Below are 17,093 nucleotides of genomic sequence, written 5' to 3' on the forward strand. Positions count from 1 at the left end.
GATGGAAGAAAGAAAGAACAAAATAAAAAGAAGTCACTGTAGAGTGGTCAGTAATCCTAAACTTCATATATTTTTTGGCCATGAATGACAATGAAAATGGTGGGACTAGGAAATCTCAAGGCATCTGTTTGTTGATTCATTTCTTTGGCTACAGAGTTTCTCAGTAGCCAATCTGGCTGCCCCATGTTTTGCCCACAAGGATGTGATACCTTATCCAGTGTTCCGAGAGCATCATTGTGGAGGATTTGTCTGTGGAGCGTTGTACCGATTAGCACTACACTTTCTGGTGGTGTTTTGGGGATTATCCTGGGATTGAGCAATCACAGATCTCTGCATTTATGAGGATTGGGTGTGGTTTTATTTTCCTCCAGATGATACAATTCTTTTAAAATCATAATCAGCTGCCAGTTTCATCTGGGGTAGAATTCGTTTTGCTAATAACTTACTCATCCTAAAGCACACCCCACCTCCCCAAGTTTAAAAAACTCTAGGTGTGCCTGGGTGGCTCAGTCAAGTGTCCACCTTTGGTTCAGGTTATGATCCCAGGGTCCTGGGGTCGAGCCCCGCATCCAGCCTGGGGTGCCTGCTTCTCCCTCTCCCTCTGCTGTTCCTCCTGGTTGTACTGCCTCTCTCTCTCTCTTTTTCTCTCTCTGGCAAATAAATAAGTAAAATCTTTTTTTTAAAAATAAGCAACTCTGAAGTCAGAATACAGTCTTACAATTAATGGCATGTAATAGTTTTTTAGCCTCTTTTCTCCTAGAACTGTTGACCCTGCCTTGTACAATGCAGGGGTTAGGGGCACCAACACCTTGCACAGTAAAAAATCCATGTATAACATTTTAAAAAACATTTTTAAGTTTATTTATTTTTTTTTAAAGATTTTATTTATTTATTTGACAGAGAGAAATCACAAGTAGGCAGAGAGGCAGGCAGAGAGAGAGGAGGAAGCAGGCTCCCTGCTGAGCAGAAAGCCCGATGTGGGGCTCGAACCCAGGACCTGGGATCATGACCTGAGCCGAAGGCAGCGGCTTAACCCACTGAGCCACCCAGGCGCCCCCTTTAAGTTTATTTTTTATAGTAATCTCTACACCCAATGTAGAGCTTGAACTCATGACTCTGAGATCAAGAGTCACATGCATTTCCCACTGAGCCAGCCAGACGCCTGCCATGTATAACTTTTGACTCCTCCAGAACTTAACTACTGACCAGAAGCTTTACTGATAACATAAACAGTTGATTAACACATGTTTTGTACATGTATTAGATAATGTATTCTTATAATAAAGCTAGAGAAATAAAATGTTACTTAAAAAATCGTAAGAGGAGGGGCAACCACTGGGAAACCACCACTGTTGCCACTACCACCCCCCAAAAGTGGACACTTCACACTACCAGCAAGAGCAGAAATTGAAGTCTTTTGCCCAACCTGCTTCCTTCCTGTATCAGTCAGAATTTGGCAGATAACAATGGTTACAAACGACCCCCAGATCTTACAAAGATGTATTTCTTGCTTGTGCTGCAGTTCTGCCATGAGTGAAGTGGGGAGGAGTCTGGTCACTGTGACCACTCAGTGATCTAGGCTGATGGAGGTTTCACCATCTTATGATGCCTGCCTTTCTTTCTTTCCTTCCTTCCCCCCTCCTTTCTTTTTTCCTTTGTTCCTTTCTTTTTTAAGGATTTTTTTTTAAAGTAACCCCTATACCCCATATGTGGGGCTCAAACCTACAACCCCAAGATCAAGAGTCACATGCTCTACAGACTGAGCCAACCAGGCACCCCTATGCCACTTTCTTTTTTTTAAATATTTTATTTATTTATTTATTTATTAGAAAGATCACAAGTGGGCAGAGAGTCAGGCAGAGAGAGAGGGGGAAGCAGGCTCTCCGCTCAGCAGGGATGCTGAGGCAGATGCGGGGCTCGATCCCAGGACCCTGAGATCATGACCCGAGCCAAAGGCAGCAGCTTAATCCACTGAGCCATCCAGGCGCCCCCCTATGCCACTTTCTTGATAGGAACTTTCAGCATCTGTTGTGGTAAAGGGAGGAAAAATGTGCAATGGCTCCTGCTCATATTGCATTGATCAAAACAAATCTCATGGCCAAACCTAACATCAAGAGACAAGAGAAGGGCAACCCTCCTGGTGCTCAGAAGGAAAGGAGAACCAGAAATATTGAACTTTAGTGATATTTACCTTACTCGTATCATAGCTCACTTCCAGATCAAAGTCTCACATGGGAGCACGTAGCATATGCCTATAAAGAAGCTGCATAGGATGCTGCAAATTTTAGTTCTGACTTCCGCACAAAGGAGACTGGGTTTTAAAATGTGAATTTTCCTATATAGGAAAACTAGTTAAAAGGTGAAGGACATGTGTGAATACAACATATTTTTACTACCATAATCAATACTAGAAATTTGTAGAACCATGCTCTCTGAATCCTCTGGTTTGCCACAAAAATGCAAGAGCTGTGCAAGCACTTGGAGTGATTTCTTTTCTTTCTCTCTCTTTTTTTTTTTAGATTTTATTTATTTACTTGACAGAGAGAGAGAGATCACAAGCAGGCAGAGAGAGAGGGGGAAGCAGGCTCCCCGCCAAGTAGAGACCCCCTGATGTGGGGCTCGATCCCAGGACCCCAAGATCACGACCCAAGCTGAAGGCAGAGGCTCAACCCACTGAGCCACCCAGGAGCCCCAGAGTGATTTCTTTTTTAGTGCTATGTTTTTCAGAGTGCTAAAAGGGGCACTTTCAACCCCTCTAACTATGCCTTCTGGAGTCATGGGACACCCTAGGCTGGAGTGACAGGGTGAGTAGCCTTTCTTCTTCAGCCTGCTCTGGAATGACACCCTTCCCTCACTGGCATTCCAGTCAACTCGCTTTACTATGAGAAGAACCATCATGTTTGCCTGACAGGGTAGGAACATCCAAAACGGGTGGTTGGCAAGCAGTTAGGGGCCAACAGAGGAAGTATTTTGCTTGGACAAGGAAATGTGTTTCAGCCTTGACCTCAAACTGCCAGAAGCTAGATGGTCCTGAGTCTTGCTGAATTGCAGAAGCTGAGTTCTTGGCTATTCTCTAATGTTGATGATGAGGAAACTGAGAGGTCCTGGCAGTCGGGATGGTGGTCCACTGGGAGAATCTGAGAAACTGGGAAGCCCTGCTGGTTGTCCCCAACCTGTCTTCCCTCCTTTTTTCTCTCCAGACAAACTTCCTATGCTTCTCTAACCCATATAATAATAAACGCAGTTTCTGACAATTCTCAGCTTTACTGCTTAAATCCAGGTATACCCAGCAAGATGTTGGCTCATCTCTTTCAGTTCCAGCTTACCCTTCTCAGTTCCAGTTTCCAAATTCCTAGGGACTTGCTCTTATCAGCCTGGCTTTGGTCAGATGCCAGTCCCTGTATCAGTGACCCACGTCAGGGAAGGGAGGTCATAACACCCTGGCTCCCATGATAACCGTGAGTGAAAGGCTGTTCCCACCAGAAGGGAGGGCCATCTGAACAAAACATAAAGGAGTCCACAAGACTAACATTAATGGATTCAGGAGAAAAGATGAATCTGCAAAATAAATATGGAAGTAGCTGTCACAGAGGTAGAAAGAAAACCAAGAAGGAACACAGTGTCAGAGAAGCAAAGAAGGGACAGAGGTTTGAGAAAGCGAGAGGGGACAGCAATCCAGAATGTCATAGTAGAAGTCTAGTAGTTATAGAAAAGGGAACCATTGGACTTAAAAGAAAGGAGGTTGTTGATTATCTTGGCAAGAAGTTGTTCCAATGGGCAGTGGACAGTGGGCAATGGAGATGGGGGGTATGGTGGCCATCAGATCTGAGTGGTTTGATGAGTAAGAACCTGATACAATAGAGATGATTTAAGATGATTATTGTAAAAAATTGGGGAAGAAGAAGAGACACACAAGGAATGGACCAGAGGAACTTCATATTCAATTTCTAAAAATTCCTTTAAAAAGATTTTATTTATTTATTTGTCAGTGAGAGAGAGAGAGAACGAGCACAAGTAGGGGGAGCGGCAGGCAGAGGGAGAAGCAGGCTCCCTGTTGAGCAAGGAGCCGGATGCAGAACTCGATTCCAGAATCTCGGGATCAAGACCAGAGCCAAAGGCAGCTGTTTAACCGACTGAGCCACCCAAGTGTCCCCTAAAAATCTCTTATGTGTTTCTTACATGGGTGTGTTTAACTACTGGTGAGAAAGTACCTGGAGAAAGAATATAATTAATAGCTATTTTTATTAATGCTGTCCATCTCCCCTGGGCTGTGCAGATCCAGGCAGGCAGGGGGGACAGGGACAGAAGCAAAAACCTGGCAGAAGGCATGAACCACTTCAGCTTTTCTTAGGCCATACTAGCAAGTAGGGCAGAGCTAGGAGGTGCCTGACCTCAGCATTGGGTGACCCAGGTTCGGCCCCAGGACACGCCCAGGGCCCTGGGATTGCGCTGTGGTCTGTGCTCAGACAGAGAGGCCTTGTGTGAAGAGGAAAGGATCCCAAGGCTGGAGCCAGTCCTCAGCGGGTGGGGGCAGGGAGAGCATGAAGCAGTCATACTCTGGGATAGGCAGCCTTGCCATGACTCTGCTCTGATTTCCTTATCTTGAAACCATGCCTATTGCTACCCCCTGCCCACCCACTCACTCCTCAGCATCCCTGCCAAGCTGTCACCTGCTTCCCCGCCTCCTGTCACTCCTTAGCTGCTGCCCCCACCTTCTGCTCTCACCATCCCTGGAGCTGGCTCGCCAAGGTCACTTTCACCTCCTTGTCACATCCAGTGAATATTTTTTAGTCCTTGTCTTTGTTGACTTCTTGGCAGCGGTGAGGCTGTTGATTCCTTTTTGAAACTCTATCTTTCATGGTCTTTCATGAGGCTACCCTCTCTGGGACCATTTATTCCTCCTCTAAAACAATTATTGTATTATTTGTTTAGTTTTTAGAGAGGGAGGGGGGAGCGGTGGGGCAGAGGGAAAAAGAGAGAGAATCTCAAGCAGGCTCCACACCCAGAGCAGAGCCCACATGCAGCTCCATGGATCTCACAGCCCAAGATTGTGACCTGAGGCCAAAGCAAGAGCCAGACCCTGAACCACCTGAGCTGCCCAAGTGCCCCCAAAATAACCACTGTCAGTCAAGCACCTAGACTCTGTCAGAGCTTTCCGTTCATCATAACTATCCCTTGCCTGCATGCAAGACAGGCCCTTGGAACAGATGAAGGAACTGGGACTGAAGGAAATCAAGAGGTTTTCCTGAGGCCCCAGAGCAGCAGTGATAGCGTCTGAACTGAAACCCTGATTTGCATTCTGTCTGTCTCTCTTACCTCTCTGGCCCCTCCTCAGCATTGAGCTGTTGCTCTCTGCAGCCACTCTCTCCTCCTCTCAAGTGATGAGGTCCTCCTCGGTGTTATGGGTTCTGTGACTATTTTATGCTGACAATGCCTTAATGCTAATTCAGACCCCAGTCCCAAGGCCCAGACAGGTTTGTGTTGCTGCTGCTGTTGTTATTAAGAACTAAGATTTATGGAGTGTTTACAACATGGCAACATGTGCTAATTTCTTTATATACATCATCTCATTAAATCCTTACAAAGACCCTATGAGGTACAACCCTTTCCCATTTTCCACTTAAGGAAACTGAGCTGTAGGTAGATTAACCACCTTGTCCAAGGTCAACAGGGGCCCAGGTTTGTCTGACCTGAATCCATTCTCTTACCTACTGACCTAAGGCCTTCTACCAAGAAGTCCCGACTAGTGCCTTACACTTGACATGTCCAATTTGAGCCCATGTGTGCCTTACTTGCTGTGTGACCATAGGCAATGTGGGAGCCATGATTAATTCCAACTTCCCCAAAGCCTATCTGGTCTCTGTGCTAACTAGTTCAGTACAACAGTGCTACCATCTCCCAGTTGACAGCATTGTGCAAAGCTCTTCCCTCTCCTTGCCTCTTCACTCCGTGTTCATCAAGATTTGGTGACTCTGTGCTCTAAAAAGCACTGTTGTCTCTGACCTGGGCTGGGTCCTTCTCTTACCTGCTCTCAGGCCTTCCACGTCATTCATTCAAATCACCTCTTGGCTATGGCCACTTTGTTCACCCTCCTTGCTCTCCTCTGCACGGCTTCCAGAGTGGTCTTTCCCAAACACAAAGCTGACCAAGTCTGCCCAGCTCCCAAGGCCTTCTGACTCTCAGTAGAAGCCCTGGAAGCTCAGCCCCACTCCTCTGCGGCCCCCGCTCTCACATGGCCCACTACTGACCATACAAGGGTCCTCACTATTCCTGCCCTTCCCTCTCATCCTTCCCCTGCCCCTCCCCCGAGGGGTAAGGGGTGTCCTCTGCCTCTTCATACTGCCCCCCACAACTGGACACTGAACCCAGAGGTTGGGGTGTTCAGGTGTGTAAAATTGGTAATGTTTCTTTATTTTATAAAAATGAAATCTAGTCGGGTGTGTGGGTGGCTCAGTCAGTTAAGTATCTGCCTTAGGTCATGATCCCAGAGTCCTGGGATCAAGCCCCGCATTGGGCTCCCTCCTCGGCTGGGAGCCTGTTTCTGCCTCTCCCTCTGCAGCTACCCCTGCTTGTGTTCTCTCTCTCTAATAAATACATAAAATCTTTGAAAAAAAATGAAATCTAGGGGTGCCTGGGTGGCTCAGTTGCTGAAGCATCTGTCTTTGGCTCAGGTCATGATCCTGGGGTCCCGGGACCAAGTCCCGCATCAGGCTTCTTGCTCAGTGGGCAGCCTGCTTCTTCCTCTCCCTCTGCCCCACACTCTCACTCTCTCTCAAATAAATAAATAAATAATTTTTTAAAAAATGGAATCTATGGTTGTGCAACAATATATAACAGTATAATTAATACCTCAGAGGTGTCTGGGTGGCTCAGTTGGGGGCCTGGAATTAAGCCCCACATTGGGCTCCGCATATCAAGAGAGAGTCTGCTTGAAGACTCTCTCTCTCTCCCTCTCTCTCGGTTCCCCCTGCCTCTGCCCATTTGCACAGGTGTGCTTGCTCTCTAAAGTAAATGGATAGATCTTTTAAAAGTATCTATACATAATTAATACCACAAAACTATATATAAATGGTTACAATGGTAAAACAAAGCAAAACTGAATGTAACTCCTTTCCCAGGTCTTTGCTCCTGGAGCTAGTAATAAGGTCATATTGGGAGAAACTCCTCACCCCTTCCTCCCCAACTGTGCAAAGGTCCTGAGTGTATTATGTTGTGATTCACGTGGTCTCTGCTGAGATGTCCAGTTTGGGAGCTCAACATCCAGGGTCCTGCCTTCCCAAGTTCATCCTGCACTTGTAGGGCATTGTTAGGGAGTGTTTGAGGGTCCCACCTGCTCATGCAAACACAGATCCCCTCTTCATTTGGGAGTACTCTCTGGATACTTTGCCCCCTTTCCTCAGCATAATCCCCTGAAGAAGTTTAGGCTTCCAGAAGGCTAGAGTCATGAAGAAGTCTGAAGATGACTCAGCTTTGGGCCTGCAATGCTCACCCCAAGAGACAGGGAGGAAAAAGACCCAGCCTTCTGCCTGAGATAAGAAAGGGAACAATGGGGGCGCCTGGGTGGCTCAGTGGGTTAAGCCTCTGCCTTTGGCTCAGGTCATGATCTCAGGGTCCTGGGATCAAGCCCCACATCGGGTTCTCTGCTCAGCCGGGAGCCTGCTTCCCCCCCTCTCTCTGCCTGCCTCTCTGCTTACTCGTGATCTCTCTCTCTCTGTGTCAAATAAATAAATAAAATCTTAAAAACAAAACAAACAAACAAACAAACAAAAAAAAAAAAAGAAAGGGAACAATGTACTGGAACAAAACTCCATTAACATCTCAGTAAGTTATCCCTGCACCCCAACTCCTGCCTCAGGCCATCAGATCCCTTGGGGACAGAAATTAGACACACTAATACACACACACACACCACCCACAAAGCAGAGGCACACATACATACAAGCAAAGACACACGGATACAGAAATAACAAGCCTGCCCAGACCACAGGCGTGTGCACGAAAACACACCTCCATACAGAGTTATGCATGTCTTACCCTCACTACACACACACCACATATCCAGGAAATATACACAAAAGAGGTTCACAGGTCTCCATGACACACATGCTGTGACAGTAAACCTGCTGACAGACTCACAACAGGCGTGTGTTTTAAACCAAGGACTAAAGAAGTTAATCTGAGATAAAGATACAGGTTGGTTTGCTAGAGATTGAAAGAGTATGTGTATGTGGAGGATAGGCTGGTGGGAGAGACAGCCAGGTAGTAATGGGGAAGGGAGAGATCCTAACACCTGGGGAATAGAGTGGTGGTTAGTTATATGGTACCAACCACTCACTAGCCCTCATTTATGTATCTGTTAACTTAATAGTTACCCAGCTAGGTCCTCTGCTGGGCTAGGTGGGCACAGAGGGCTAAGCCCTGCTTTCTTGGCACCTATGCCCAGCCTGGGAGGGAGACCTACCCATGAGCAGCCTTAACCCAGAGTGGGGAGTGCTATGAAAGGAAAATGCCTATCCCGTCTCCAGGCAGCAGTGGAAGGTAGGCAAGGTCAGAGAAACTTGAATATTGAACAAGTGGGAGCTGGGGGGATGAAAGAGATGGATGGGAAGGCCAAGAGAACAGCACATAGGATGGTGTATTAGTTTCCTGCTGCTGTTTTAATCAATTCCCATAAATTTAGTGGCTTTGAACAACACGGATTTATTCTCTTACAGTCAGGGTCAGAGGTCTGAAATCAGTTTCACTGAGCTCAAGTCAAGGTGTGGGCAGGGCCAGTTCCTCCTGGAGGCTGTTAGAATCGATTGCCTTTTCAGTTTCTAGGGGCTGCCTGTATTTGTTGGCTTGTAGACCCCTCCTCCATTTTCCAACGTCCCTTTCCATCATCCTATCACCTCATCTCTGACTCTAACTCCTACCTCTTTTCTATTGGGATGGTTGTGATTACATCGGGACCACCTGATAATCCAGGATAATCTTCCCATCTCAAGAGCCTTAACTTAATTACAGCTGCACAATCCCTCTGCCATAAGAGCGCACTCTCCGGTTCTGGCAATTAGGATGCAGAAGTATTTGGAGACCATTATTAAGCCCACCACATATTATTGCACACGCTTCAAAACATCCCCTAATGGGAATCTTGTTGTCCCCAGATTGAAGATGAGGAATCTGAGGTTCAGAGAGGCTAAGTGATTTATCTAAAAACAAAAGAAATGGATAGATGGTCTTTTTAAAAAATAGACTGAAAAAAGATACAGGCTTGTTATTTAAAAATTATATGACATACAAAAAAATACAAAGAAAAAGGCAACCTCTCACTGAAAGTCTCACCCCCAGAAACGGTCAGTATTAACACTTGGTAATCGTAAGGCTTTGGGGTGGGGGCGGGAAGTGAGGAGGAAGGTAATGTAAAAAGAGTTATAGAAGGAGAAAAATTATACAAGAATGGGACATACAACAGAAGCTGGTTTTTTTTTTAACACAACATAAAAAATATACTTGAATTTAACTGAGGGAGAAGAAACTCACGTGAAAATGAAGGAATGCTGAACTGCAGCTAAATATTTCTTCACCTCAAAAAATATTCAATCCTAAAAGACCCTTCTCAACAACAACAGTTCTGATTAAGAGGCTGGAGTAGGGGGCGCCTGGGTGGCTCAGTGGGTTAAAGCCTCTGCCTTCGGCTCAGGTCATGATCCCAGGGGCCTGGGATCGAGCCCCGCCATCGAGCCCCGCCATCGAGCCCCGCCATCGAGCCCCGCCATCGAGCCCCGCCATCGAGCCCCGCCATCGAGCCCCGCCATCGAGCCCCGCCATCGCCATCGAGCCCTCTGCTCAGCAGGGAGCCTGCTTCCCTTCCTCTCTCTGCCTGCCTCTCTGCCTACCTGTGATCTCTGTCTGTCAAATAAATAAATAAAATCTTAAAAAAAAAAAAAAGGAGGCTGGAGTAGGACTTGCATCATTACCTGTCAGTTTTAGAAGCCATTAGTTGCAACTATGAAGGCAAATGCTGGGAGCACTTCTGCTCTCCTTCCCACCCCTTCTCTCCAGATCATGTTGCCAGTGTTGTTCTAACTTTATGAGTTTTTATTTACATTCTGTTCTGCAACTGAAATTCCCAGTTTAATCTTAACCTAAAGGGAATTGCCATTTACCACAGGTCCTTTTACCACGACTCTCCCTTCCTCAGCTCATTTTGACTAACTCTTGGCTGACTGAATTTTGTTACTGTGTAGTTTTTTTTTGGTTTTGTTTTGTTTTGTTTTCAGAAGAGCTCATGGGTTCTCTATCCCCAGAGCAGTGACTGAGATCAGCCACTTTGTTGGTTATGCTTTGGGGTAATACTTGTTTACCCTCACGACTTCATAGATAACTGCTTCCTCACTTTGGCTTGTGGAATGTTGTGTTGGAGAGCTTCTAAGGTCAGACTGAATTTGTCCCCATATATGACTTGCTCTTTCTGCCTGGGTTCCTGAAGTATTCTTGTTTTATCTTCCAAGTTTAGTGACTAAATCAGTGTATCTTAATGCCCATTATTCTGTATCCGTTATTCTGGCATAGGTTGTTCACTTTCCATTCAGTTTTTCCTTATTTTCAGGGGAAGTTTTACTCTATGTCATACCTTAAGTGTCTTTTTCTGTTCCATTTTTGGAACCTCAACATTAGGGCGGCCAACAATCATGCTTATGGTAGCTTGCCTTTGTTCTATTAACTTCACTCTAATTGCTTTAATATCTTTACCTTTTCTCATTCATATTTACTCTCAGGATCTCAAAGCCTTTCCTACAAATTACTTTGATTTTCAGCCATACCTATTCTGTGTTGTTACTGCTAGTCTGTCGTATCTGCAATTGTATCGTTTGTGTCCTTTGCTATTTTTCCTTAGTTCTGTAATCTCCCTTTTCTTTTCATTTTGTTGTTTTATCATCTTGTCTTTGAGTTCTTGTTTTCTGGATTTCATACTATTATTAAGGCCTTTGATAACAGGAAGAACTTGCCAGGATTCTTTTATGCCTTTGGTTGTTTTCTTCTAGATTGGGTTCTTCCTTTATTTTTTTGCATCCTGTCTTCCTTGTTCCTTTCCCTTCCCTCCCTCCTTCTCCCCCTCCAGTTTCCCTCTTTACTTCCTTCCTACCTATATTGTGGCTGTGATCCAAATGCCTAAGGGTCATTGCCATTAGCTTTCCACTTAAAACTATCTAGCATGGCTCACAATTAGCACACCCTCTCTTCACTTTGGAGTGTAGGTCCTTGAGCCCCTTCCCATCTGGACCAATTTATCTGCCCCTGGGAGCTGTGGTTTGAACTTGGATATTGTTTCAAACTCACCCACACCATTTCTGTGCCCTGGCGGTGGTTTGGCTGAGGCTATCTGCTGACTTTGGTGGGGCCCCGAGGAGCTCTCCTCAGGAGTCCCCCGAAGAGTCTCTCCTCTGAGGCCCTCATAGATACCTTGTTCCAGCTGGGAGGTGGGGCATATCCCATCCTGTAGACTTTGGCTTGTTCCCCCAGCCTTACCCCCATGCTCTGGAGGCTGCCAAGCCATGGCAGCTCATCTTGCCTCTCCTGAGGTCTCACGGAGGAACACAGGGTCTTCTACTTACAAAGGCTTTCCCCAAGACTTTTCCTAAGGCTACTTACTCACACAAAAATCCATTTTCCTCAGATTACAGGATGTTAGTGCAAAGGGCTGGTATTTTGACTCATCTTTTCTCAATGGTCCTTTTGGGCATGGGTTAGGAGACACACCACTCACTTGTTGCACATTATCTTCTGTCACTTTCCTTGGCTATCACATTTTAAGGTTTATAAAAAGAATTTGCATGTTTGGTTGGACTTGAGTTTCTAGCAACACTTTTGTTTTGGTTTGGGCTTTTTTCCTCTTGTTAGTGGTGGCGGGTGGGTACGATGGAGTAAAGTGATTATGTGATGGCTTCACTTTGCCTCCTAACCCAGAGATCCCACCCTTGCCTTGTCCATACATCTCCCCTCAGATCCCTCCTTTGGGCAAGAACCTAGCAGCCCCTAGTACTTTCAGATCCCTGGAATGAGACAGGGGGCCAGTGGACTAGTACAAAGTGGGTGTTCAGTCCATGGCAGAGGAGTGAGCAGGGGGCAGCATCAGAGGGACCTCCAGTGCTTCTCAAGACTGCATCCAGGCAGTGCACAGCAAGAACCGAGGCATGGAAGTAGGACAGACAGGAACGACGACTGGGGAATGGGGGGGTGGGGGTGGGCAGGGGTGGTATCCAGCTGGAGGAATGCCAGCTAAAGGGGGCAGGAGAGAAGCTGGAGAGTATGGCGGGCAGGCCCTAGGAGTGCGTTCTGGTCTGGGGGCTGCGTCGGTATGTGACCAAAGCACTTAGACTCTCAAGGAATATTACAGACGGCAACATTAGATACAAGTAGAGAAGCCTAGTTCCTGCCTCTCCTCATCTCAGCCTCTCCGGAGGAAACGTCTCTGCCTTGTGTCCTTGTGTCCTGAGGGTGTTCTTGCTCCCTTTCCTACAGCCACAGGTAAGGCCTCAGCCACCGCCACATGAGACACCCTCTGCATCACAGGCTACACGCTAACATACCACAGATGTGCCCCTGGTCACCTAATCACACAAAACCACAACTCTGTGGTTGTATACCCTCACCACAAACTTGCAGGTGATGGCCCGTGACACACGATACTGAAGGTACACTTTGCACTCAGCTCCGCACTGTCTGGCTCCCCTCTCTGGGGCCTTTGCCTTTGATTCTCCCGAGAGCTTGCTCTGCCCCCTGGTGGCCACTCCCCTAGCCACTGCCCTTCTGGAAGGACCCTAATTATCCACTCTTACAGGTCTGGTTCCTGGCCAAAGAAGCTTCTAGCCTTAAACAGCCTCTCCCCACAGACTGGCACTGTCAAACCAGGCCCCCTCAGGTCCACGCCCCCTCAGATCAACTTTCCCATCAGACCAACACTGTTGGCAAGGCCTTCTCAAATAGGTGACCAACAGTCTCAGTTTGCCTGGGACCGAGGGATTTCCCGAGACTTGATATATTCAGTGCTAGAACTGAGAGAGTCCTAGGCAAACTAAGACTATTTGGTGGTCCTGTTCTCAGACCTGTGTGCCTTCAGAGTGGTCTCTCCTCAGACAGGACTCTTCAGAAGCTCTCTTGATTAATCTACCCCCTCAGATTGGCCCTTCCAACAGAGATCTCTACAGCAGCATGTCCCAGACCAGCCTCCCCTCAGACTAATCCTTTCACACTGGCCCACTTACCTTCAGGTTAGCCCTTCCCCATTGGAGTACCCCTGTCAGAAAAGTTCTCCTCCAGCCTCTCCCCATGCTGGCTCCATCAGACTTGCCTCCTCAGATCTCCTTCCTCTCTGCCTCCTCTGAGAAGGGAAGGGTGTGAGGATTACACCCAAATCTTTTCTCCATCCTTTCCATGTAGGATGAACTTCCCCGGAGTCCCAGTCTAGGGAGTTAATGAGCTCACCCACTGGCTCTGGGGAGTTCCAGGCCTAGAGGCTGCCCCAGAGGGATTCCTGCCTACTGCCTCCCAACAACCCTCCTCTCTCCTGGCTGGCTACTGGAAGGCAGAGGTGGGGTGTGTCAACGATCAGATTAGCCACCTGACCTGGAGCAGGAATGAAGGGCAGGCAGGTGGCCGAGAGGGGGCAGCAGAAGCCAGGACAGTCCCAGCTCAGGCCAAAGAGGCACAGTGGCCACAGGCTGGGGTCTGGACCAGGGCAGGAACACAAAGAGGGAGGCAAAGAGAGAGAAGGGGCTGACAGAGTCAGGGAAGAGGAACAGAGACACAGAAATGGGGTGGAGATCCATGCAAAGCCAGAGACACACAAAGAGACTGAGCTGGGGAAAGACACACAGAGACAGAGGAAGACAGAAAAGGCAAGAGTAAGAGACAGGGAGGAGACACAGAGAGACAGACAGGGCTGGATACAGATACAGGAGTTAGAGACATGCACAGAGAAGGAGACAGGATAGAGATATAGAGAGAAATACAGGATAGGAACCAGGACAAAGACATGTTCAGAGATAGGAATGGGACAGAGACTGCTGGAAATACGCAGTAAGAGGATGGGGGCAGCAGCAAGTTAGCCTTCTAAGAATGGGGCATAGAGGAAGGTCCCCATTTCCAGTGCCCCTTGGGGGAGCAAAGAGAACTAGTGAGCTGAAAAGCTGAGCCAACATACACATTGGGCCTGGGATCCAAGCCACCCCGGCAGCCCCCCCTCAGCAGTTTTGTGAGATCTGATTTAGCTTTCAGAATTGATGTCTATACTTACCCCAGCTCCCCAGAACCACCATGGGAAATAATGACATGGAGAGACAATACTTGGAGGCAGCAGCAGACAGCACTCTAAGACCAGCCCTCAAAGCGAGCAGCCTCTGTGAGGTTGAGGGCTAAGACTCTCAAAAAGGAACAACCACCTCTAGGCCCAGGCCTGTCAGAGGCAACGACACTGACCCTCCAACCACCTTGGCACTTTGAACAGGGCTGGGCCTCTCTCTTGAGGTTGGGGGCAGGGAGATACCTCAGTCCTCTCTGTTGGCCTCTCAGGCACAAGCAGGCCCCCTCCCTTCTTTCCCCTCCCCAGACCCCACATAATTGCTTTCCCATGTTGCTAATAGAGGCCAGATTGCTGATGCCCAAGCCCTGGGTGGGCGGTGGGTGGGTCAGGGCTGACCAAGGCACTCAAGGCAGGAAGGCAGCACAGGCCGGAGACCTCTGAACTTTAGCCACACTACCATGAGGAAAGGGAAGGGGGAGGCTCAGACCCACCCCAGGAATACAATGTCTTTCACAAGAGTTGGTGGCCCCTGCTCCCTGGAACCTGGAATACAGGTTCAGGCTCAAGCTACATCTCCCAGAAACCAGATAAACAGGCAAATTAGGGATGCAGGGTTCAGGGGTGGGTCCACAGCCACTTCTCACTATGTCCACCCTGGGAGCCTCTTCCTGTAATGAGGAGTCCTGTATTCCCACAGCTGAGGCTACTCAGCCTGAAAAGCCAAAGGCCCCTCTATCCTGACATCAGGCCTTTGTTTTCCACGAGATCTCCCACCTGGAACACACCATCTCCTCCTGTAGTGTCTGGCCTGGAAGAGAGTCAGCCACCTTCACTCTGAGCCCCTTCCCCAGCTCCAAGCCCTATCCAGGGGTAACTCATCAGTGTGTGAGGCAACATGGATCCCTCCTCCTGGGAGCATGATCCCATGCAGGCCTGAGACACCAGCAAGCAAAGTCCATTTTCTGACCCTGGTCCGAAGTAAAGGGTTTGACTTGGGGTATGTGTGTGTCTGTGTGTGTGTGCACGCGCATGCGTGCATGATCATGGGATGAGTGGCTTACTGCAGGTGTGGCACTCAGCACCTGCTGTGGGGGCTGTGCACCCATGTCCGTGTATTCATGCCTCTGATTCATCTCTCTCGTCCCAGACACCCAGAGCAAGGCCAAGCCTGGCTCACCAGGTTGGGGCTCTGGTCTAACCCTTTGCTCCCACCCCCAGGCCAGAGGTACCTGCCAACATGGCCCCAGCCAGAGGCATCCACAGCTAAGGAGCTGCAGTGGCCCCCCACCATGGTAGAAGCTGCAGCGGCTTCTACAAGGGGCTGGACCTGAGCAGGGGCAGAAGGGAGCTGGCACAGAGCCACAGGCCTCTCCTCTGAGGAGAAACCGAAGGGGCTTTGGAATCCCATTTTAAGCACTGGAAGGGCGTGGGGAGGGTATAGAACTAGACCACAGACTGGGCACCCTGGAAAACCAAAGCCTGCTCCTCTCCCGCTCACCCGGAGTCTCAACTGTAATCTAACCCTGGGGTCAATCTTGTATCCCACATTTCCAGTCCTGCAGCACAGGTCCAGTCCCTAGTTGCATTCCAAGTGGCCTTCTTCAGGCGGCCTCCCGCCCCGCCCAGGCCCAGTATACTCTGCACCCCGAGCCTCATAGCATAGCTGAGCCCCAGGCCTTACCTCCTAGAACCCCTGACATGTCTGAGCTGCGTAACAGGGATGGCCACCCCCCATACCCCAAGGATGAAGTCCAGCCTTCTCACCTTCTTGTATCTTGGCCCCCATGGGTAAAGCCGAGGCCTTCTTGGAGGCCAGCTCTGGAAATGACCATTGATGGGCCTTTCCCTGTCAGGATTCAGCAGCCTCCAGGACTGACTGGACATCCCCACGTGGGACCTGCCTCACTGGGACCCCTCATCCCCCACAACTCTGCCCCTGGCCTCCAGGAAACCTTATCCTCCAAAGCAGCGGAAAGCCCCCACCCCCAGACACACCTGTCTGAGAGCAATACTGCCTCTCCCCATCTCTGTGGAAAGAGTTGTCTCTAAGCAGAATTTCTTCCCTCCTCCAGGCCTTAAGAGGGATCCTTGGAAGAAGGATACCCTCCCCAAATGGGTCTGGTTCAAGGATTCATGAAATGGTGACATTTAATGAGAACCCCCCACCCTCCCACCCCTGTATATACATCTATAAAAAATTCAAATACAGCAAGTTACCATTGAGTCAGACTAGAAGGGACTGACAGGGCATTAAATACTGCGGGGTGGGAGCAGGGAAAGGGGAGGGTCATACAAAATGGGCACAGGTGGGGGAGTGAAAAGTGTGGGTGCTGGGGGGAGGGGGATGGCTGGGCCCCCCCAGCATCAGGAGCTTATAATCTGATGGTGGCAACAGAGACCCTGGGACAGACAGGAGGCTAGGGCAGGAGGAGAAATTATGGATGTGAGGGGTTCCCCTCAGACCCCCCCAAGGGCTCCTGGGAGTCGCTGGCATTGGAGGGTCCAGCCCGAGGGGCCAGGGTGGGGGGTCTTTGGTGGGTGGGTTAGCTGCGGGGTCCTCCTCCCCTGAGGGACCAAGGAGGGCCAACGTGGTGTGGCAGGGCTAGGGGGTGGCAGGCCCGGGCCTGCCGGGGTCTCAACAAATTATGTTTGAAGAGAATGCAGAAGGTCCTCCTGCCCGTGTGCAAAATAGAAACTGGAGTCTGCGGGCTCAGCTCCGGCCTCCTGCTCCTCTGCAGGTGCGCTGGCATGTCCTCACGGGATGCCGGGCTCTGGGGAGACAGGGCAGGGGGCTGTGAGGGATGAG

General features: G+C 48.9%; 1 protein-coding gene across 4 annotated transcripts in view; it reads right to left on the reverse strand.

Moving 5' to 3' along the window:
- Positions 1–16,440: 16,440 nt before the first annotated feature.
- CNTFR (ciliary neurotrophic factor receptor) overlaps positions 16,441–17,093 on the reverse strand; it is a 37,893-nt gene continuing 37,240 nt past the window's right edge. For 3 of the 4 annotated variants that reach the window (XM_047700800.1, XM_047700799.1, XM_047700798.1), the window contains one exon: positions 16,441–17,058. In XM_047700800.1, coding sequence (XP_047556756.1) covers position 17,058 — 1 coding nt within the window. In that variant the 3' untranslated portion in view covers positions 16,441–17,057. The remainder of the gene's footprint in view (positions 17,059–17,093) is intronic. The other variant, XM_047700797.1, reaches the window with a different exon arrangement.

This window comes from Lutra lutra, chromosome 13 (assembly GCF_902655055.1).
Source record: "Lutra lutra chromosome 13, mLutLut1.2, whole genome shotgun sequence".
NCBI lineage: Eukaryota > Metazoa > Chordata > Mammalia > Carnivora > Mustelidae > Lutra > Lutra lutra.